This window comes from Pempheris klunzingeri, chromosome 17, assembly GCF_042242105.1.
Source record: "Pempheris klunzingeri isolate RE-2024b chromosome 17, fPemKlu1.hap1, whole genome shotgun sequence".
In the NCBI taxonomy this organism is placed as follows: Eukaryota; Metazoa; Chordata; class Actinopteri; order Acropomatiformes; family Pempheridae; genus Pempheris; species Pempheris klunzingeri.
In genome coordinates this window covers 1,068,063-1,090,574 of record NC_092028.1, presented here as the reverse complement: position 1 = coordinate 1,090,574, position 22,512 = coordinate 1,068,063, and the positions used below count along the sequence as shown (strand labels likewise).

The following is a 22,512-nucleotide window of genomic DNA, read 5'->3' as shown; positions in this document are numbered from 1 at the left end:
GCCTCTGCTTAGTCTTTACAGATGTGATGGCATGAAATGATTTGTGAAAAGCAAAAACATTTGTTGTGACAACACGTGAAATGACGTCAGACACGGCGTGTTATTCAGATCAACAGCTCCTACAGCAGGCTGACCTTTGAGGGAACAGAGCTGGAGAGAAGGGCTTGTACAGCGGCCCTGAGAGCTCAGTCCACTGCAACAACAGACCAGGACGATGGGAAGGCCGACTATTACTGCAGAGGAAAGGTTCTGCCTGTTCGCTAACTCCCTCTGAGCACTCCCACTATGTGATTATCACAGGTTAACAGTGTTTTTCAGTGTCTTCATACGTCCACGTTTGTACTCAGCCATCCTACGTCAGGCTATGGTGAAGCTAGCTCTGTGGTAAGGTTAGCATTGGGCGGTGTTTCTGTGAGATCCCCCTCCCCCAGTTAAATATTTTGTCATGTATCTGTGCCCCCCCCCCACGCTTTTAAAACCAGTTAAGACTTGAAAATCTTCCAGCTAGTTTCATTCGTCTGACTGAGACACGAAGCTCATTCTTCTCCAACAGAAACAGAATATTAACATCTAATCTCTTGGAATCAGGACTTTTATTTTTCATGAACGTATTTTCTTTCGTCTAGTTCCACCGTGGGGGGGGGTTAGGTCCATAAAGGTATGTCGACTGTTGGCCTCTTCCCTGTTCCAACATGAAACTAGAATAACCACCTCCCCCACCCACTCAGGTTTCCACCCACGGCTGCTCACACTCACACATGCAGTGACACTTTGGAGGAAATCCAGAAAAGCCACGACGGTTTCACTAAAGTGACTCTGACAGACTGATGCTGCAGAGGAGATCACACGGCCTGGTTTGGTCTGTGATCAATGAAACTGTCTTTGCTACACTTTGTTGTTCTTGTTCTGCTGCACGTCTGTTAGTTTCTACTTTCATCAGGAGACACAAAACTTAACAAACGGCTGCTGCTGTTCACACAGCTTCACTCAGCGCAGCTTCAAGACGAGCTCAGAGATTCAGCATCCAACCAAATGTCCCCCCTCTGAACAAGCTGATCTCATCACACTCCTCAAATGTCTCCACCAGTGAGTCACTCAATCAATCAATCAATCTGTATTTATATAGCGCCAGTTCATAATATTGTTATCTCAGACTCTTTCCATAAAGAGCAACTCAGACCAAACTCTTTGATAAACGAGACCCAAAGGATTCAAGAATCCCCACATGAGCAGCATCAGATATTATATTGAGCAACAGTGGAGGAAGAACTCAGGCTCAGAGGGGGGTGGCTTTCTGTCAGGGTCCATGTTGGGTGGATGTGAATGTGACTAATAATGATCAATATGGCAGCACTGAAGAACATGATGAATACCAGGACTAAAGGTCAGTCAAATGCCATCACATTTCTGGTTTCCTTGTAATCTATGAGGCATCCAGACCCCCCAGGTCATCTGGTGCACGTCCACTCAGGATCAGGTGGAGCAGCTTTTGGTTTCTACGCTCCCCCACCTGTGGAACAAGCTTCCTGAACACCTGAAACAGTCAGTTACATAACTTCCTTCTGATCTGTCACCATTCATCTGCTTGTTTTTTATTATTCATTAATACTCATTTATTATTTATTCATATTTATTAGCAATGCACCTTCTCTTAAGCTGAAACTATTTGTTCCTTGTGCTTTTATTTTCTTCTAAATGCAGTTTTAATATTGTCCCTGTTAAACATGATGAAGCCACAGTGAAGTCGACCTTTGACCTTTGGGACATAAAGTGTCTTTTTTTTATAGTTTGCACGTCAATTCTTTAGTTATGGCCAAAATCATCTTCTGTGTTCTGTGAAGTCACAGTGACCTTTGACCTTTGCACCACATGTGAGATATGGCATTTACAAAGCATGATGCTTTAAATCTGATAAAACATGTTCAAAGAAGCTTTGTTTAATTTTAGCTGAAGCATCTTTCCACCAAACTCCATTAAACTTTTGCCAAATTTAAGTGAAATCTTTTTTAGCCCACACTATCTTTGAGGTTTCTTCCCGTTAAAGGGGAGTTCTTCCTCCACTGTTTCCTAATCTAATATCTGATGTTGCTCTTGTGGGGATTCTTGAATCCTTCATGTTGAATTCCTGAATCGTTGGGTCTTTCTCTTATTAAAGAGTTTGGTCTAGACCTGCTCTTTATGGAAAGAGTCTTGAGATAACACTGTTATGAATTGGCGCTCTATAAATGAAGATTGATTGATTGATTGACTATCTGCTAAAAATACAAACATTAATAGTTGTTAAGTTTAAGAGCTGCAACCGCGGGCAAGATACTGAACCCCGCCCTGCTCCTGAAGCAGCTTCAGTGTGTGAATGTGTGTGAAAGAACAGTCTCCTCCAGCTTAGATTCCTCCTGAATGAATGAATGTGTGAATGAGGATGTGATGTAAAAGTGCTTTGACTGGTAGAAAGGAGCTGTACAAATACACACCATTTACTATTTACCATAAAAGGCCTCAATCAGATCAAATAAATGATCAAATTACTCTTAAGTGAGGATTCGTTGCCAAAGTCTTACGTAGGTTGCATAAATAAGATGATTGTACCTGGTTACATGAAGGTTAATTAATGGAGTGATATGATTGCTTCACTCTTTACTTTACTCTTGTGTTTCCTGCAATGAAGAGCTGCACAAAGGAACTCAGTGTTTGCTTGCACAATAACAGAAGGGGGGGGGGGATCTGCCTGCAGGGCAGAAAATAACAAACACACACAGCTGAGCAGGTCTGAGCGTGCAGGGAGGAATCCAGGTGGATGAGGGACAGAGGAGGCTGGGGGTCTGAAATCTGACTGATTGAAATCCAATTAGATAAAAGAAGATTCCTTCAGGTGTTCAGAGGAGCAGACCCACCTGAGCAAACATAATCACTGAGTCACCTGAGAGTCCTTCTTAGATGGCAGAACAAACACAGAGCTCCTGGATGTCATATCATTACGCAACAGCCACATACTAACATTCCTGCTATGATTGGCCTGTTTGTCATGTGGCTCGGCCTGCAGCCCTGAGGCGTTCAGCGGGGGCCGGATCCTGAACCCCTCCCTCACTTTCAGGTAGCATAAAAGGAGCAGAGTTCAACCTCTCCCTCATTCTGTCCTCTCCTTCCAGAGCAGACACACACCTCCACCATGTCCACTTACTCCATGTCCAGCAGAAGCCGTCTCGGCACCATGAGGGCCCCCAGCGTGTACGCCGGCGCCGGAGGCTCCGGGATCCGCATCTCCAGCGTGAGCGCTCCCAGAAGCTTCTCCTCTGCCAGTGCAGGGTTTTCTGCCGCTGGCTCTGGTGCCGGTGCCGGTGCCGGCTTCAACCTGTCCGACGCCCTCGACATCTCAGACAACAAAAAAATGGCCATGCAGAACCTGAACGACCGCCTGGCCTCCTACCTGGAGAAGGTGCGCAAGCTGGAGGCGGCCAACGCCGACCTGGAGCTGAAGATCAGGAAGTTCCTGGAGAGCAAGACCAAACCTGAGGGCCACGACTACACCGCATTCATGGTCACCATCAGCGACTTCCAGGGCCAGGTGAGACCAGGTTCTGATTCTGCACACAGGTCGGTCTCCTCGACCACAGACCTCAAGGTGCTCAAGCTGTTCCATTTGCCTGAACTCCCAAACTTTTGTGCTGGAGATTAAATCTTTTCCAGCACAAAAGCTGCTCCTCACTGACATGATAAGCCCTGCAGCCAGACTCAGGTGTGCAGGCGGTCATGATTCGTTGTTTCCTGCAGGATGAAAACGGGTGCGGCCACACCCAAAACACACAGAGGCCACCTGCAGCTGAAACAGGCCACAGCTCTAGTTTTGCATGATGTGCAAACAAGAACAAAAGGTCACTAAAACAGGAAACATGACTTCTATTTGCATAGTTTTTAATCAGTTCTGTAGCTGCCTCACGACCCTTTGAGCACTGTTCACTCTTTACTCTCGTGTGCAGCCTGTAACCAACAAATCCAAAAATAAAGTTTCACTTTCCTTTGAATTCTCTGTCTGAAACATGACAAACTTGCAGCCACGCTTCCTTTCCTGTCTTTGAGTCTCAGTGCCGGTTACACTTAGCGACACTGATACCAGTGGGTCAAGTGAAACACTTCCAGTCTGAACTTACACTTCTTGGTTTCAGATCTTAGACGCCACCCGTAGGAACGGGTCTCTCTACCTGGCGATTGACAATGCCAAGTTGGCTGCTGATGACTTCAGGGTCAAGTGAGTATACGATCAAACAACTCATATATGGTTTCCAGCTGAAAACACGTTCAGCCCTCTCTTCTTCTTGTGAAAGTAACTACAATCACAGAGCAAAGTGAATGAGGAAAAGGTCAACATACAGTGAAAGTGTTCTGTCTCTCTGTACTGTGGTGTTCAGACTTTGTCTTGTATGCAGAGAGAGCCCAGTTAACCCACTGAACTATACTGACTTTGAGGCTTATTTAGCGTGAGATTTGGCAAAGATGATGGTAACGTTTGAAAGAAATCATCCTTACCATCCATCCATACAAGTGTGCTTGAACAAATGACTGATGAAGTTTCCCCGTTTTGGATGAAGCAGCTGATTTGATTGTTGGTGTGCAGGTATGAGAACGAGCTGGCCATGCGTCAGTCGGTGGAGGCCGACATCTCCGGGCTGAGGAGGGTCCTGGACGAGCTGACTCTGGGAAGATCTGACCTGGAGATGCAGATCGAAGCCCTGAAGGAAGAACTCATCCAGCTCAAGAGGAACCACGAGGAGGTGGGCACAGAACAGCAATCTTTCACTACTTTACAAAGAGAAAAACATTCTAAAATCATCAAGTTCAGTTGGTTCAATCAGTTAATCAACATTGAGGCATTGAATGTCTTGCACTGTATCCTGAATTAGAGTCGAGTTGCACGTAAAACTTCATTATTTCATTACTAGTTAATCATAATAATTTTTTTATTCATACAAGTCCAAAATCTTCAAACTGCTGGTTTTGTCTGAGGATCAGTCAAAAGGTGATTCAGATGTTTGTTACCGCTATCTTCGACTGATTTCCAAACTCTGTACTCTGCAGGACCTGCTGGCTATGCGGACCCAGATGGGAGGCCAGGTGAACGTGGAGGTGGACGCCGCTCCCCAGGAGGACCTGTCCGCCGTCATGGCCGGAATCAGAGAGCACTACGAGGCCGTTGCCACCAAGAACCGCAGAGAGCTCGAGTCCTGGTTCCATGCCAAGGTGAGCAACATAAACCCTCTGACATCAGGAAGCACTTTTGAGATCAAAACAAATACTCTTCCAAGTATATTCCTTAAGCTTTAGAGTCTGTATGATGACGCCATCATTTTCAAGAAAGAAGACATTATCTTCCTCTACCTTCATGTGGAGAAAATAGCTGGACCTTTTGGGCGTTTCCCTGTTCACTCCACTACAGTTAGAGGTTTTCTAGTAGGGTCGAGTGGCTACAACTGGAACTGCATGCTAGGACACCTAAACAGGGGCTTTAAGATTCCCAAAGCTGTTACACAAGACTACATAAAAACAACATATGACTTGAAATATATAGAAAATATATATGACTTGAAAAACTGTGTGATTTATGAGGATACATTGTTTGGTATGTTACTACAGTGAGTACTATAAACAAACAGCAGAGTGTCATCTGCATACATGTTGATTTATGAATAGAGACACACCCTCAGACCTGATTTCTGACACTTTTTCTTTCTTTGTTTTGGTGGTTTTTGTAGTCTGAGGAGCTCAATAAGGAGGTGGCCGTGAGCACAGAGACTCTTCAGTCATCACGTTCAGAGGTCACAGAGGTGAAACGCTCGCTGCAGGGTCTGGAGATCGAACTCCAAGCACAGCTCAGCATGGTGGGTTTCTACTATGTCTTGGTGTTTTTCATGTAAATCAACACAGTCTGTAAATATCTCATAGTTTCTTCTCCCCTTCAGAAAGCGTCTCTGGAAGGAACGCTCGCCGACACCCAGTCCAGGTACGCTAACATGCTGGGAGGTTACCAGAGGCAGGTGTCCGCTCTGGAGGCCCAGCTGGCCCAGCTGAGGGCCGACCTGGAGCGCCAGGGACAGGAGTACCAGACCCTGCTGGACATCAAGACCAGACTGGAGATGGAGATCGCCGAGTACAGGAGGCTGCTGGACGGAGAGCTGCTCACGTGAGTGGACCAGTCCACACCGGGATGATACTGGGATAATGCAGGATAGTGGACAAGACAAAGTTATGATAGTAAATTAAGTAGAATGTTACAATTATTCAAAAATACATAAAAATCATAAAATGAACATATAAACTTCTATACAAATATACAGTAAAGTACAAAGATATATATCTTTAAAGTGAAAACATCCAAAAGTGAAACCAGTTCGTCAGAGTAATGGAAGCTAACAGGACTCTTGTTTGTGTGTTTTCCTGCAGCCCGTCAACCACGACCACCACGACAACTCGTAAAGTGGTGATTGTCACCAAGGAGATCGTAGACGGTGAAGAGGTCAGCTCTGAAACTCTCACGACTCAGTGAGACGACAAACATCCATCAACACACTGCCAGCCGTTCTCAGAAATACACCAATAAAATACTTCTGATGAACTGAAACGTGTGTGTGTGTGTGTGTGTATTAGTATCTGAACTCTTCATACAGTAGAAACAACTCAACTTGTATCAACTTTTATTCTCTTATTCTGCATAGAAATAAAAACTTCATGATATCAGAACCAGGTTTGTTACTGAATAAGTTTTCACATGCAAAGAAAGAGTTTGTTTTGGTGTTTTGGTGTGAAGAATATGTGAAGAATAATTGCAAAAATGTGCCTGAATGTAACACAGTGAGTTTTTGTTTTTGTCCAGGACTGTTTTGGTCTCAGTGAGCTGACAAACATCCATAAAACAATAAAAAGTCCCCGTTTTCAACATTCACTGCCAAGTCACAGTTACAGTGATAATGCTATAATAATACTATAATACTTGTTTCCAGCACTTCTGTAGACGTTTATCACGTTCTGGCCCCTCAGCATTACCAACCAACGTAACAGAAATAAACACTTAGCTGTCAGTGTGCTAACAGTTAGCTTTCAATATGCAAACAGTTAGCTGTCAATATGCAAAGAGTTAGCTGTCAGTGTGCTAACAGTTAGATGTCGGTGTGCTAACAGGTAGCTGACAGTGTGCTAACAGTTAGCTGTCAGTGTGCTAACAGTTAGCTGTCAGTGTGCTAACAGTTAGCTGTCCTGCTGAAGAGATGGCTCTCTCTAATGAGCTCCAGGAGGCTGAACTTCCCGACCGCTTCACACTCAGCTGCAAACCGCCCCAGTGCCTGCTGAAGGTCCTGGTCTGAGGAAGCCAACAGAACCACATCATCTGCAAAAAGCAGAGATGCAATTCTGAGGTCCCCAAACCGGACGCTCTCCTCACCTCGGCTGCACCTTGAGATCCTGTCCATGAAAATCACGAAGAGGATCAGTGATAAGGGGCAGCCTTGGCGAAGTCCAACATCCACTGAGAACACAGCAACAAACCCTGTACCCCATACCGGTAGCAACGAATTGTTCACGAATGTGAAGAAGTGAAAATCACTCACTGCACATTTCAAGTAAAAGAAAGCTCAGATCTGCAACCTTTCCACTGAAATGCGTTTGCATTCGATAATAAAATGTTTTTTTTATATGAATCTGAAAGTACAAGTAAAGTAAATGTCTGAATCCTGGTTCAACCTTGTATTAATAGTTCTGCATGAATTCTACCTGTTCTAACTCTTTACTGTGTTTTGAAAGACTCACCCTCAGGTGTGTGACAGGTTAATGAGCTGCTCTGGATTCAGCTCAGAGTGCCTCTGGTCTTTAGCGTCTCTCTGTGGGCTGATCTGAGGCCTGTGAGCTGTGAGGCGTTTGAGGTCTGACGGCCCAGAGGGACAGAAACAGGCCCGTCAGGTGAGGCTCCATCAGTCTGCCCTCCCAGCCTGTGCAAAGAGGTCACAAGATTACGATGATTATTAAGTTAGGAACATATTAAAAAATGAGTATAAAATGACTGACTTCTCACAGACACGTCTTCTATCTTCGCTGTTCTCTTGTAAAACACTGAATAGTTTTACTTCTGCGAGGCAAAAAAACTTTATCCACTTTAACAGTCTGATGAATAGAACTCACCCTTTGTAACCTTATGCTCAAAAACCTTCTGTAACCTCTGGTCTCCCTCCCACCTTTTGACAAGCCGCCAACCAAACTCTTTTCTGGGTATTTTAGAAAATGAGAAAAATGTCCAATTCTAAAAATCAATCTCCTCACATTTTGGTCTCTACACAGTCAGGTGTGTCATTCTGCTGGTAGAAAACACCAAAAATACCTTTTTGATTTGAATTATTTAGAAACTCTTTCTATTGAGCTGCTCTATATTTTCTGTATTTTTCCACTTAGTTGCCCTTTAAGCCAGCGGACTTCAACAGAATCATAATCTAAAAAGTAAAAGTCACCTTTTGCATTATATGAAGTTAATTATGGCAAAATAAATACAGAAATCCAAAAAGACTTGACAAAATGGACAAACTTGGTTCTAGATCTCAGCTCAAGAATAGAGGTGATAAAAATGAATGTATTGCCTCGGTTGATGTATTTATTCAACTCTTTACCAGTCCATATTCCAGATGTACAGTTCGCTAAATGGGATAAACAAGTGAGTAGGTTTATTTGAAACAGTTCGAAACCAAGAGTAAGGTTTAAAACGCTTCAACTTGAGAAAAAGAAAGGAGGTCTTTCTCTCCCAAATTTAAAGGAATACTTCTTAGCTGCTCAGTTGAGATATGTGATTAATTGGTGCGCAGAAGAATATTATTCCAAATGGAAACATATTGAACCTAACTATGATACGTGCCAACCTCAATGGAGACTTGGTGATAAAGATTGTGCACGGCCTAAAGAGGTAAATCCTATAATTGAAACAACCCTTAACATTTGGTGGGACATAGTGAATAAATCCAAGTTGGAAGGAGACTGTAAACTGTTGGTATGGCCCCTACATTCCCCTAAATTTAGAAGTGGTCAGCTTGACGATACCTTTAAAAGATGGGTGGAAAAGGGAATCACAGCCGTGTGTACCCTAACTGAAGGGAGAATGTTTAAATCTTTTGAGAAAGTAAACGTTGAATTTAACTTAAATAACTCAGACCTGTTTAGGTACTTCCAATTAAGACACTTTTTCAACTCAGACATAAGGACTCACTTTTCAAAAGAGGGCAGTGAACTAATTGAAATGGTGACAGGGGCTTTCAGAAGATTGCCATCAAAAATTGTATCCAAACTATATAAATGTCTACACAATAGTAATGGGTATAACTCCATATATGTAAAACAAAAGTGGGAAGCTGAATTACAACTTAAATTGTCAGAGGATGACTGGCATTCTCCAGCTCCAGACAGTGGAGGGAATACGGCTGGAAAAACATAATTAGATATTTTATTACACCACATATCAAAAGTAAGCAGCTCAAAATTTTACAACCGTGCTGGAGACTATGTGGTAGTAAGGATGCCAGTCATTCTCATATATTCTGGACCTGTTCAAATGTAAAACCTTTTTGGGAGAATATTGCAAAAGTAATTGAAGAAATATTTTGCTACAAAATATGAAACGATCCAGGGACTATGTATTTTGGACTGCCAGCAAAAGAGGAGGTACGTAAGGAGGACGCCTACCTCTACAGAGTGATCTTGTTGGCCTGTAAGAAAACTATTACAAGAAACTGGATGAAGAGTGACATTTTAACTGTAACACAGTGGAGAGAAATTATGAACGAAATCTATGTGATGGAAAGGATGACTCATTATTTAAGACTAACTATGGGCAAATTTGAGAAAAGATGGGAAAAATGGACACATTATATAACACAGGCATCTCCAACCAGTACTTTTTAAGCTCTTTCTTGGTGGGTTGCCAAAAGTCTTCTCTGAATGCACATTTGCTTGATTTGTCTCATTTTTATACAGTCTGAAAACATTAACATAAACTCAGTAATATAGAAGAACAAATCTTTTGTAACTTTCTACAAATTGGCTGAAAATATCTATCTGCAGGTGAACTCATCCTTGATCACACAGCTACACAGGAGTTTTCGAGATGAGGGTAGCTCATTGACGCTCTTGCTGTGTAAAAGTAGCTCAAAGCTTGAAAAAGGTTGGAGACCCCTGACTCACTGAATTTGTAAGGTTTCTATTCTGACAGTAGAACCCCACTACATTTGTTATCTTTTTGTTTTTTGTCGGTTCTTTTTGTCTGTAGAAAATAAAAAACATAAATAAAGAGTTTAAAAAAAAAAAAAAAAAAGTCACCTTTTGTTTGAAATGCTCACACATTGTAGACATTTTCAACCAAGTGCAGTTATTTCCTTTAAGTAGAATAAAACTGTGGAGCTACTGTAGCTGTAGACAGTGGTCCCCAACATGGGGGCAAGATAAACCTGGGGGGTCGCAAAATAAGAAGCAATGCCATGGGACCAGCTGTTTGGAATGCGTCCTAACGTGGGTGTTAAACTCTTCAGGGAACACCTGACGCATTTAGATATCGACTGAGGAGCGGCGGCTGCAGCGCTCCACCATGAACGATCAAAGTGGCTCCACAGAGGTCCACTGACAGACCGAAGAGAGCTGGGCTTCAATCAATCAATCAATCAATCAATCAATCAATCATTCAGTCTTTAACAGCAACTATAGAGACGACAATAGGAATAATATCAGTGAAAAGTGTCAGTGGCTGACGATTCACAGCAGAGAACCAGGACCAGGATCCACAGGAACCAGAGAACCACAGCAGGAGAACCAGGACCAGGATCCACAGGAACCAGAGAACCACAGCAGGAGAACCAGGACCAGGATCCACAGGAACCAGAGAACCACAGCAGGAGAACCAGGACCAGGATCCACAGGAACCAGAGTCATCTGTTTGGAAGTTTAAGACTTTAAAAAAAACACACGTTGACAGGTTTAACTAAAACTCAGTAAAAATCTAATGGAGTTTGGTGGAAAGACGCCAACTTCTATTAACAGAGAGTCTTTGAACGTGTTTAAAATGTGTTGGAATATTTTAAATCCTGATGGTCAGATGAAGGGTTGGGGTCAGAAAGAGAGAAGAAGAAGATTTATGAAACAGAGAAAACCCAGAGGTAATTAAAGGAAACTTGTAAAGAATCCAGGCGCGGTCACAGCCTGAGGAGGAGGAGGAGGAGGAGGAGGAGGAGGCTTGTTGTCTCCTTCAGGTCATACATGATTTATTTCATGTCTCTTTCCTTCAGTAAAACCAGTAAAACCACAGTGTAGAAACACTCTAATGAGTAAAAGTGCTGCATTCAGACTCTTTTAGTAAAAGTACTAAAAATATGCAGAATAATCTATCAGATATTATTGATTCTCGTCATTGATCCTTCAAGTGTTCATCAGTTTAAAGCATCAGCTGAAGGCAGAGCTCATGTTATAATAATTCTCACTTTTTATTAACTAATCTTATAGTTTTTTGTCTATTTCCACAGGTAAACATACAGAAGTAAAACTCCTCAGAAAGCAGAGAAGTAGTGTTAGTGGGAATAAAAAATGACATAAGTAAGTAAATATTAATATTAATACCACTACTGCTACTGCTAATTATCACTGTGTAGTATTAGTACTTTCACTGTGTGTGTTTACCTGTGTGGATCTCAGGTTTATATCCGGTCCATTTGACATGTTTCTTCTTCATTTATGAAAACAGTTCAGATGATCTTTGTTTCTGTTCTTTATATAAATAAAGGAAAGTGATTGGCTGTGATGTCGACCTGTCCTGCTACCAGAGGCTCACCTGTGCTGTGTCAGGTAAAGAGCTCAGACACCTGACTGTTCTGGTCATCTCAGCTCACAGATTTATTATCTGAAGTTCTGAATATGTGATCATGTTTAAGCTCTGAAAGAGTTTGAACGGTCACTTTGTTCCTTTTTTTAAACAAACCGAGAAACCAGAATACTGTGTGACTTCATGAAGCCAGAGAACCACAGCAGGAGAACCAGGACCAGGATCCACAGGGACCTGAGAACCACAGCAGGAGGACCAGGACCAGGATCCACAGGAACCTGAGAACCACAGCAGGAGGACCAGGACCAGGATCCACAGGGACCTGAGAACCACAGCAGGAGGACCAGGACCAGGATCCACAGGGACCTGAGAACCACAGCAGGAGGACCAGGACCAGGATCCACAGGAACCTGAGAACCACAGCAGGAGGACCAGGACCAGGATCCACAGGGACCTGAGAACCACAGCAGGAGGACCAGGACCAGGATCCACAGGAACCTGAGAGATGAGAAAAGCACAGAAAGGCTCCGGGGAAGATACCAAGTTAGTAACAGACATTAAAGAGACATGAAGCATCAGGATGGAGAGGAAGAGGAGGAGAGAGGAGCCCAGTGCATCATGGGAGTCCCCCGGCAGTCTGAGCCTATAGCAGCATAACTAGGGGCTGGTCCAAGGCCTGATCCAGTCCTGAACTATAGGCTTCATCACTAAGGAAGGTTTTTAGTCCACTCTGAAATGTAGAGAGGGTGTCTGCCCCCCGAACCCAGACTGGAAGGAGGTTCCACAGGAGAGGAGCCTGATAGCTGAAAGCTCTGGCTCCATCACTACTTTAGAGGACTTTAGGAACCACCAGTAGACCTGCAGTCTGGGAGCACAGTGCTCTAGTGGGGTAGTACGGTACTATGAGTTCTTTAAGATATGATGGAGCCTGAACATTAAGAGCTTTGGAGGTGAGGAGAAGGATTTTAAACTCTATTCTAGATTTTACTGGAAGCCAGTGAAGAGAAGAAATCTGACTGATTGAAATCCAATTAGATAAAAGAAGATTCCTTCAGGTGTTCAGAGGAGCAGACCACTGAGTCACCTGAGAGTCCTTCTCAGATGGCAGAACAAACACAGAGCTCCTGGATGTCATATCATTATGCAACAGCCACATACTAACATTCCTGCTATGATTGGCCTGTTTGTCATGTGGCTCGGCCTGCAGCCCTGAGGCGTTCAGCGGGGGCCGGATCCTGAACCCCTCCCTCACTTTCAGGTAGCATAAAAGGAGCAGAGTTCAACCTCTCCCTCATTCTGTCCTCTCCTTCCAGAGCAGACACACACCTCCACCATGTCCACTTACTCCATGTCCAGCAGAAGCCGTCTCGGCACCATGAGGGCCCCCAGCGTGTACGCCGGCGCCGGAGGCTCCGGGATCCGCATCTCCAGCGTGAGCGCTCCCAGAAGCTTCTCCTCTGCCAGTGCAGGGTTTTCTGCCGCTGGCTCTGGTGCCGGTGCCGGTGCCGGCTTCAACCTGTCCGACGCCCTCGACATCTCAGACAACAAAAAAATGGCCATGCAGAACCTGAACGACCGCCTGGCCTCCTACCTGGAGAAGGTGCGCAAGTTGGAGACGGCCAACGCCGACCTGGAGCTGAAGATCAGGAAGTTCCTGGAGAGCAAGACCAAACCTGAGGGCCACGACTGCACCGCATTCATGGTCACCATCAGCGACTTCCAGGGCCAGGTGAGACCAGGTTCTGATTCTGCACACAGGTCGGTCTCCTCGACCACAGACCTCAAGGTGCTCAAGCTGTTCCATTTGCCTGAACTCCCAAACTTTTGTGCTGGAGATTAAATCTTTTCCAGCACAATAGCTGCTCCTCATTGACATGATAAGCCCTGCAGCCAGACTCAGGTGTGCAGGCGGTCATGATTCGTTGTTTCCTGCAGGATGAAAACGGGTGCGGCCACACCCAAAACACACAGAGGCCACCTGCAGCTGAAACAGGCCACAGCTCTAGTTTTGCATGATGTGCAAACAAGAACAAAAGGTCACTAAAACAGGAAACATGACTTCTATTTGCATAGTTTTTAATCAGTTCTGTAGCTGCCTCACGACCCTTTGAGCACTGTTCACTCTTTACTCTCGTGTGCAGCCTGTAACCAACAAATCCAAAAATAAAGTTTCACTTTTCTTTGAATTCTCTGTCTGAAACATGACAAACTTGCAGCCACGCTTCCTTTCCTGTCTTTGAGTCTCAGTGCCGGTTACACTTAGCGACACTGATACCAGTGGGTCAAGTGAAACACTTCCAGTCTGAACTTACACTTCTTGGTTTCAGATCTTAGACGCCACCCGTAGGAACGGGTCTCTCTACCTGGCGATTGACAACGCCAAGTTGGCTGCTGATGACTTCAGGGTCAAGTGAGTATACGATCAAACAACTCATATATGGTTTCCAGCTGAAAACACGTTCAGCCCTCTCTTCTTCTTGTGAAAGTAACTACAATCACAGAGCAAAGTGAATGAGGAAAAGGTCAACATACAGTGAAAGTGTTCTGTCTCTCTGTACTGTGGTGTTCAGACTTTGTCTTGTATGCAGAGAGAGCCCAGTTAACCCACTGAACTATACTGACTTTGAGGCTTATTTAGCGTGAGATTTGGCAAAGATGATGGTAACGTTTGAAAGAAATCATCCTTACCATCCATCCATACAAGTGTGCTTGAACAAATGACTGATGAAGTTTCCCCGTTTTGGATGAAGCAGCTGATTTGATTGTTGGTGTGCAGGTATGAGAACGAGCTGGCCATGCGTCAGTCGGTGGAGGCCGACATCTCCGGGCTGAGGAGGGTCCTGGACGAGCTGACTCTGGGAAGATCTGACCTGGAGATGCAGATCGAAGCCCTGAAGGAAGAACTCATCCAGCTCAAGAGGAACCACGAGGAGGTGGGCACAGAACAGCAATCTTTCACTACTTTACAAAGAGAAAAACATTCTAAAATCATTAAGTTCAGTTGGTTCAATCAGTTAATCAACATTGAGGCATTGAATGTCTTGCACTGTATCCTGAATTAGAGTCGAGTTGCACGTAAAACTTCATTATTTCATTACTAGTTAATCATAATAATTTTTTTATTCATACAAGTCCAAAATCTTCAAACTGCTGGTTTTGTCTGAGGATCAGTCAAAAGGTGATTCAGATGTTTGTTACCGCTATCTTCGACTGATTTCCAAACTCTGTACTCTGCAGGACCTGCTGGTTATGCGGACCCAGATGGGAGGCCAGGTGAACGTGGAGGTGGACGCCGCTCCCCAGGAGGACCTGTCCGCCGTCATGGCCGGAATCAGAGAGCACTACGAGGCCGTTGCCACCAAGAACCGCAGAGAGCTCGAGTCCTGGTTCCATGCCAAGGTGAGCAACATAAACCCTCTGACATCAGGAAGCACTTTTGAGATAAAAACAAATCCTCTTCCAAGTATATTCCTTAAGCTTTAGAGTCTGTATGATGACGCCATCATTTTCAAGAAAGAAGACATTATCTTCCTCTACCTTCATGTGGAGAAAATAGCTGGACCTTTTGGGCGTTTCCCTGTTCACTCCACTACAGTTAGAGGTTTTCTAGCAGGGTCGAGTGGCTACAACTGGAACTGCATGCTAGGACACCTAAACAAGGGCTTTAAGATTCCCAAAGCTGTTACACAAGACTACATAAAAACAACATATGACTTGAAATATATAGAAAATATATATGACTGGAAAAACTGTGTGATTTATGAGGATACATTGTTTGGTATGTTACTACAGTGAGTACTATAAACAAACAGCAGAGTGTCATCTGCATACATGTTGATTTATGAATAGAGACACACCCTCAGACCTGATTTCTGACACTTTTTCTTTCTTTGTTTTGGTGGTTTTTGTAGTCTGAGGAGCTCAATAAGGAGGTGGCCGTGAGCACAGAGACTCTTCAGTCATCACGTTCAGAGGTCACAGAGGTGAAACGCTCGCTGCAGGGTCTGGAGATCGAACTCCAAGCACAGCTCAGCATGGTGGGTTTCTACTATGTCTTGGTGTTTTTCATGTAAATCAACACAGTCTGTAAATATCTCATAGTTTCTTCTCCCCTTCAGAAAGCGTCTCTGGAAGGAACGCTCGCCGACACCCAGTCCAGGTACGCTAACATGCTGGGAGGTTACCAGAGGCAGGTGTCCGCTCTGGAGGCCCAGCTGGCCCAGCTGAGGGCCGACCTGGAGCGCCAGGGACAGGAGTACCAGACCCTGCTGGACATCAAGACCAGACTGGAGATGGAGATCGCCGAGTACAGGAGGCTGCTGGACGGAGAGCTGCTCACGTGAGTGGACCAGTCCACACTGGGATGATACTGGGATAATGCAGGATAGTGGACAAGACAAAGTTATGATAGTAAATTAAGTAGAATGTTACAATTATTCAAAAATACATAAAAATCATAAAATGAACATATAAACTTCTATACAAATATACAGTAAAGTACAAAGATATATATCTTTAAAGTGAAAACATCCAAAATGGTTATTTTATCATTACTTGGACAGCAAAACTGATTTTCCTCACAGAAATGGGCTTCAATACATGATTCCACCTCTTTGCAATAATAATAAAACATTTTTATATGGATAAATGATAAGTAGATTTTATATTTTGCAACTTTACAGAAAAACCCATTAAATAAACATGTTTATCCTGCTGGTTTGTAGAGGATTGAAAGCAGCTGCAGAACCAGTGAAACCAGTTCGTCAGAGTAATGGAAGCTAACAGGACTCTTGTTTGTGTGTTTTCCTGCAGCCCGTCAACCACGACCACCACGACAACTCGTAAAGTGGTGATCGTCACCAAGGAGATCGTAGACGGTGAAGAGGTCAGCTCTGAAACTCTCACGACTCAGTGAGACGACAAACATCCATCAACACACTGCCAGCCGTTCTCAGAAATACACCAATAAAATACTTCTGATGAACTGAAACACGTGTGTGTGTGTGTGTATTAGTATCTGAACTCTTCATACAGTAGAAACAACTCAACTTGTATCAACTTTTATTCTCTTATTCTGCATAGAAATAAAAACTTCATGATATCAGAACCAGGTTTGTTACTGAATAAGTTTTCACATGCAAAGAAAGAGTTTGTTTTGGTGTTTTGGTGTGAAGAATATGTGAAGAATAATTGCAAAAATGTGCCTGAATGTAACACAGTGAGTTTTTGTTTTTGTCCAGGACTGTTTTGGTCTCAGTGAGCTGACAAACATCCATAAAACAATAAAAAGTCCCCGTTTTCAACATTCACTGCCAAGTCACAGTTACAGTGATAATGCTATAATAATACTATAATACTTGTTTCCAGCACTTCTGTAGACGTTTATCACGTTCTGGCCCCTCAGCATTACCAACAAACGTAACAGAAATAAACACTTAGCTGTCAGTGTGCTAACAGTTAGCTGTCAGTGTGCTAACAGGTAGCTGTCAGTGTGCTAACAGTTAGCTTTCAATAAGCAAACAGTTAGCTGTCAGTGTGCTAACAGTTAGCTGTCAGTGTGCTAACAGTTAGCTTTCAATATGCAAACAGTTAGCTGTCAATATGCAAGCTGTCAGTGTGCTAACAGTTAGATGTCGGTGTGCTAACAGGTAGCTGTCAGTGTGCTAACAGTTAGCTGTCAGTGTGCTAACAGTTAGCTGTCCTGCTGAAGAGATGGCTCTCTCTAATGAGCTCCAGGAGGCTGAACTTCCCGACCGCTTCACACTCAGCTGCAAACCGCCCCAGTGCCTGCTGAAGGTCCTGGTCTGAGGAAGCCAACAGAACCACATCATCTGCAAAAAGCAGAGATGCAATTCTGAGGTCCCCAAACCGGACGCTCTCCTCACCTCGGCTGCACCTTGAGATCCTGTCCATGAAAATCACGAAGAGGATCAGTGATAAGGGGCAGCCTTAGCGAAGTCCAACATCCACTGAGAACACAGCAACAAACCCTGTACCCCATACCGGTAGCAACGAATTGTTCACGAATGTGAACAAGTGAAAATCACTCACTGCACATTTCAAGTAAAAGAAAGCTCAGATCTGCAACCTTTCCACTGAAATGCGTTTGCATTCGATAATAAAATGTTTTTTTTATATGAATCTGAAAGTACAAGTAAAGTAAATGTCTGAATCCTGGTTCAACCTTGTATTAATAGTTCTGCATGAATTCTACCTGTTCTAACTCTTTACTGTGTTTTGAAAGACTCACCCTCAGGTGTGTGACAGGTTAATGAGCTGCTCTGGATTCAGCTCAGAGTGCCTCTGGTCTTTAGCGTCTCTCTGTGGGCTGATCTGAGGCCTGTGAGCTGTGAGGCGTTTGAGGTCTGACGGCCCAGAGGGACAGAAACAGGCCCGTCAGGTGAGGCTCCATCAGTCTGCCCTCCCAGCCTGTGCAAAGAGGTCACAAGATTACGATGATTATTAAGTTAGGAACATATTAAAAAATGAGTATAAAATGACTGACTTCTCACAGACACGTCTTCTATCTTCGCTGTTCTCTTGTAAAACACTGAATAGTTTTACTTCTGCAAGGCAAAAAAACTTTATCCACTTTAACAGTCTGATGAATAGAACTCACCCTTTGTAACCTTATGCTCAAAAACCTTCTGTAACCTCTGGTCTCCCTCCCACCTTTTGACCAGCCGCCAACCAAACTCTTTTCTGGGTATTTTAGAAAATGAGAAAAATGTCCAATTCTAAAAATCAATCTCCTCACATTTTGGTCTCTACACAGTCAGGTGTGTCATTCTGCTGGTAGAAAACACCAAAAATACCTTTTTGATTTGAATTATTTAGAAACTCTTTCTATTGAGCTGCTCTATATTTTCTGTATTTTTCCACTTAGTTGCCCTTTAAGCCAGCGGACTTCAACAGAATCATAATCTAAAAAGTAAAAGTCACCTTTTGCATTATATGAAGTTAATTATGGCAAAATAAATACAGAAATCCAAAAAGACTTGACAAAATGGACAAACTTGGTTCTATAGATCTCAGCTCAAGAATAGAGGTGATAAAAATGAATGTATTGCCTCGGTTGATGTATTTATTCAACTCTTTACCAGTCCATATTCCAGATGCACAGTTCGCTAAATGGGATAAACAAGTGAGTAGGTTTATTTGGAACGGTTCGAAACCAAGAGTAAGGTTTAAAACGCTTCAACTTGAGAAAAAGAAAGGAGGTCGTCTTTCCCAAATTTAAAGGAATACTTTTTAGCTGCTCAGTTGAGATATGTGATTAATTGGTGCGCAGAAGAATATTATTCCAAATGGAAACATATTGAACCTAACTATGATGCGTGCCAACCTCAGTCGAGACTCGGTGATAAAGATTGTGCACGGCCTAAAGAGGTAAATCCTATAATTGAAACAACCCTTAAGATTTGGTGGGACATAGTGAATAAATCCAAGTTGGAAGGAGACTGTAAACTGTTGGTATGGCCCCTACATTCCCCTAAATTTAGAAGTGGTCAGCTTGACGATACCTTTAAAAGATGGGTGGAAAAGGGAATCACAGCCGTGTGTACCCTAACTGAAGGGAGAATGTTTAAATCTTTTGAGAAAGTAAACGTTGAATTTAACTTAAATAACTCAGACCTGTTTAGGTACTTCAAATTAAGACACTTTTTCAACTCAGACATAAGGACTCACTTTTCAAAAGAGGGCAGTGAACTAATTGAAATGGTGACAGGGGCTTTCAGAAGATTGCCATCAAAAATTGTATCCAAACTATATAAATGTCTACACAATAGTAATGGGTATAACTCCATATATGTAAAACAAAAGTGGGAAGCTGAATTACAACTTAAACTGTCAGAGGATGACTGGCATTCTCCAGCTCCAGACAGTGGAGGGAATACGGCTGGAAAAACATAATTAGATATTTTATTACACCACATATCAAAAGTAAGCAGCTGAAAATTTTACAACCGTGCTGGAGACTATGTGGTAGTATGGATGCCAGTCATTCTCATATATTCTGGACCTGTTCAAATGAAAGACCTTTTTGGGAGAATATTGCAAAAGTAATTGAGGAAATATTTTGCTACAAAATATCAAACGATCCAGGGACTATGTATTTTGGACTGCCAGCAAAAGAGGAGGTACGTAAGGAGGACGCCTACCTCTACACAGTGATCTTGTTGGCCTGTAAGAAAACTATTACAAGAAACTGGATGAAGAGTGATATTTTAACTGTAACACAGTGGAGAGAAATTATGAACGAAATCTATGTGATGGAAAGGATGACTCATTATTTAAGACTAACTATGGGCAAATTTGAGAAAAGATGGGAAAAATGGACACATTATATAACACAGGCATCTCCAACCAGTACTTTTTAAGCTCTTTCTTGGTGGGTTGCCAAAAGCCTTCTCTGAATGCACATTCGCTTGATTTGTCTCATTTTTATACAGTCTGCAAACATTAACATAAACTCAGTAATATAGAAGAACAAATCTTTTGTAACTTTCTACAAATTGGCTGAAAATATCTATCTGCAGGTGAACTCATCCTTGATCACACAGCTACACAGGAGTTTTCGAGATGAGGGTAGCTCATTGACGCTCTTGCTGTGTAAAAGTAGCTCAAAGCTTGAAAAAGGTTGGAGACCCCTGACTCACTGAATTTGTAAGGTGTCTATTCTGACAGTAGAACCCCACTACATTTGTTATCTTTTTGTTTTTTGTCGGTTCTTTTTGTCTGTAGAAAATAAAAAACATAAATAAAGAGTTTAAAAAAAAAAAAAAAGTCACCTTTTGTTTGAAATGCTCACACATTGTAGACATTTTCAACCAAGTGCAGTTATTTCCTTTAAGTAGAATAAAACTGTGGAGCTACTGTAGCTGTAGACAGTGGTCCCCAACATGGGGGCAAGATAAACCTGGGGGGTCGCAAAATAAGAAGCAATGCCATGGGACCAGCTGTTTGGAATGCGGCCTAACGTGGGTGTTAAACTCTTCAGGGAACACCTGACGCATTTAGATATCGACTGAGGAGCGGCGGCTGCAGCGCTCCACCATGAACGATCAAAGTGGCTCCACAGAGGTCCACTGACAGACCGAAGAGAGCTGGGCTTCAATCAATCAATCAATCAATCAATCAATCAATCATTCAGTCTTTAACAGCAACTATAGAGACGACAATAGGAATAATATCAGTGAAAAGTGTCAGTGGCTGACGATTCACAGCAGAGAACCAGGACCAGGATCCACAGGAACCAGAGAACCACAGCAGGAGAACCAGGACCAGGATCCACAGGAACCAGAGAACCACAGCAGGAGAACCAGGACCAGGATCCACAGGAACCAGAGTCATCTGTTTGGAAGTTTAAGACTTTAAAAAAAACACACGTTGACAGGTTTAACTAAAACTCAGTAAAAATCTAATGGAGTTTGGTGGAAAGACGCCAACTTCTATTAACAGAGAGTCTTTGAACGTGTTTAAAATGTGTTGGAATATTTTAAATCCTGATGGTCAGATGAAGGGTTGGGGTCAGAAAGAGAGAAGAAGAAGATTTATGAAACAGAGAAAACCCAGAGGTAATTAAAGGAAACTTGTAAAGAATCCAGGCGCGGTCACAGCCTGAGGAGGAGGAGGAGGAGGAGGAGGAGGAGGAGGAGGCTTGTTGTCTCCTTCAGGTCATACATGATTTATTTCATGTCTCTTTCCTTCAGTAAAACCAGTAAAACCACAGTGTAGAAACACTCTAATGAGTAAAAGTGCTGCATTCAGACTCTTTTAGTAAAAGTACTAAAAATATGCAGAATAATCTATCAGATATTACTGATTCTCGTCATTGATCCTTCAAGTGTTCATCAGTTTAAAGCATCAGCTGAAGGCAGAGCTCATGTTATAATAATTCTCACTTTTTATTAACTAATCTTTTAGTTTTTTGTCTATTTCCACAGGTAAACATACAGAAGTAAAACTCCTCAGAAAGCAGAGAAGTAGTGTTAGTGGGAATAAAAAATGATACAAGTAAGTAAATATTAATATTAATACCACTACTGCTACTGCTAATTATCACTGTGTAGTATTAGTACTTTCACTGTGTGTGTTTACCTGTGTGGATCTCAGGTTTATATCCGGTCCATTTGACATGTTTCTTCTTCATTTATGAAAACAGTTCAGATGATCTTTGTTTCTGTTCTTCATATAAATAAAGGAAAGTGATTGGCTGTGATGTCGACCTGTCCTGCTACCAGAGGCTCACCTGTGCTGTGTCAGGTAAAGAGCTCAGACACCTGACTGTTCTGGTCGTCTCAGCTCACAGAGTTATTATCTGAAGTTCTGAATATGTGATCATGTTTAAGCTCTGAAAGAGTTTGAACGGTCACTTTGTTCCTTTTTTTAAACAAACCGAGAAACCAGAATACTGTGTGACTTCATGAAGCCAGAGAACCACAGCAGGAGAACCAGGACCAGGATCCACAGGGACCTGAGAACCACAGCAGGAGGACCAGGACCAGGATCCACAGGAACCAGAGAACCACAGCAGGAGAACCAGGACCAGGATCCACAGGAACCTGAGAGATGAGGAAAGCACAGAAAGGCTCCGGGGAAGATACCAAGTTAGTAACAGACATTAAAGAGACATGAAGCATCAGGATGGAGAGGAAGAGGAGGAGAGAGGAGCCCAGTGCATCATG

At 43.0% G+C, this 22,512-nt stretch overlaps 2 protein-coding genes across 2 annotated transcripts; both read left to right on the top strand.

Annotated features, from left to right (window-relative positions):
- The first annotated feature begins 3,117 nt into the window (after positions 1 to 3,117).
- LOC139216156 (keratin, type I cytoskeletal 13-like) lies at positions 3,118 to 6,610 on the top strand. Its single transcript, XM_070847210.1, has 7 exons — positions 3,118 to 3,562; positions 4,161 to 4,243; positions 4,610 to 4,766; positions 5,071 to 5,232; positions 5,745 to 5,870; positions 5,952 to 6,172; positions 6,433 to 6,610. The coding sequence occupies exons 1-7, from the start codon at positions 3,167 to 3,169 to the stop codon at positions 6,533 to 6,535; spliced, it is 1,248 nt and encodes a 415-aa protein (XP_070703311.1). The 5' UTR covers positions 3,118 to 3,166; the 3' UTR covers positions 6,536 to 6,610.
- Positions 6,611 to 13,108: 6,498 nt separating this feature from the next.
- LOC139216157 (keratin, type I cytoskeletal 13-like) lies at positions 13,109 to 16,814 on the top strand. The gene is made up of 7 exons (XM_070847211.1): positions 13,109 to 13,553; positions 14,152 to 14,234; positions 14,601 to 14,757; positions 15,062 to 15,223; positions 15,736 to 15,861; positions 15,943 to 16,163; positions 16,637 to 16,814. The coding sequence occupies exons 1-7, from the start codon at positions 13,158 to 13,160 to the stop codon at positions 16,737 to 16,739; spliced, it is 1,248 nt and encodes a 415-aa protein (XP_070703312.1). The 5' UTR covers positions 13,109 to 13,157; the 3' UTR covers positions 16,740 to 16,814.
- Positions 16,815 to 22,512: the final 5,698 nt, after the last annotated feature.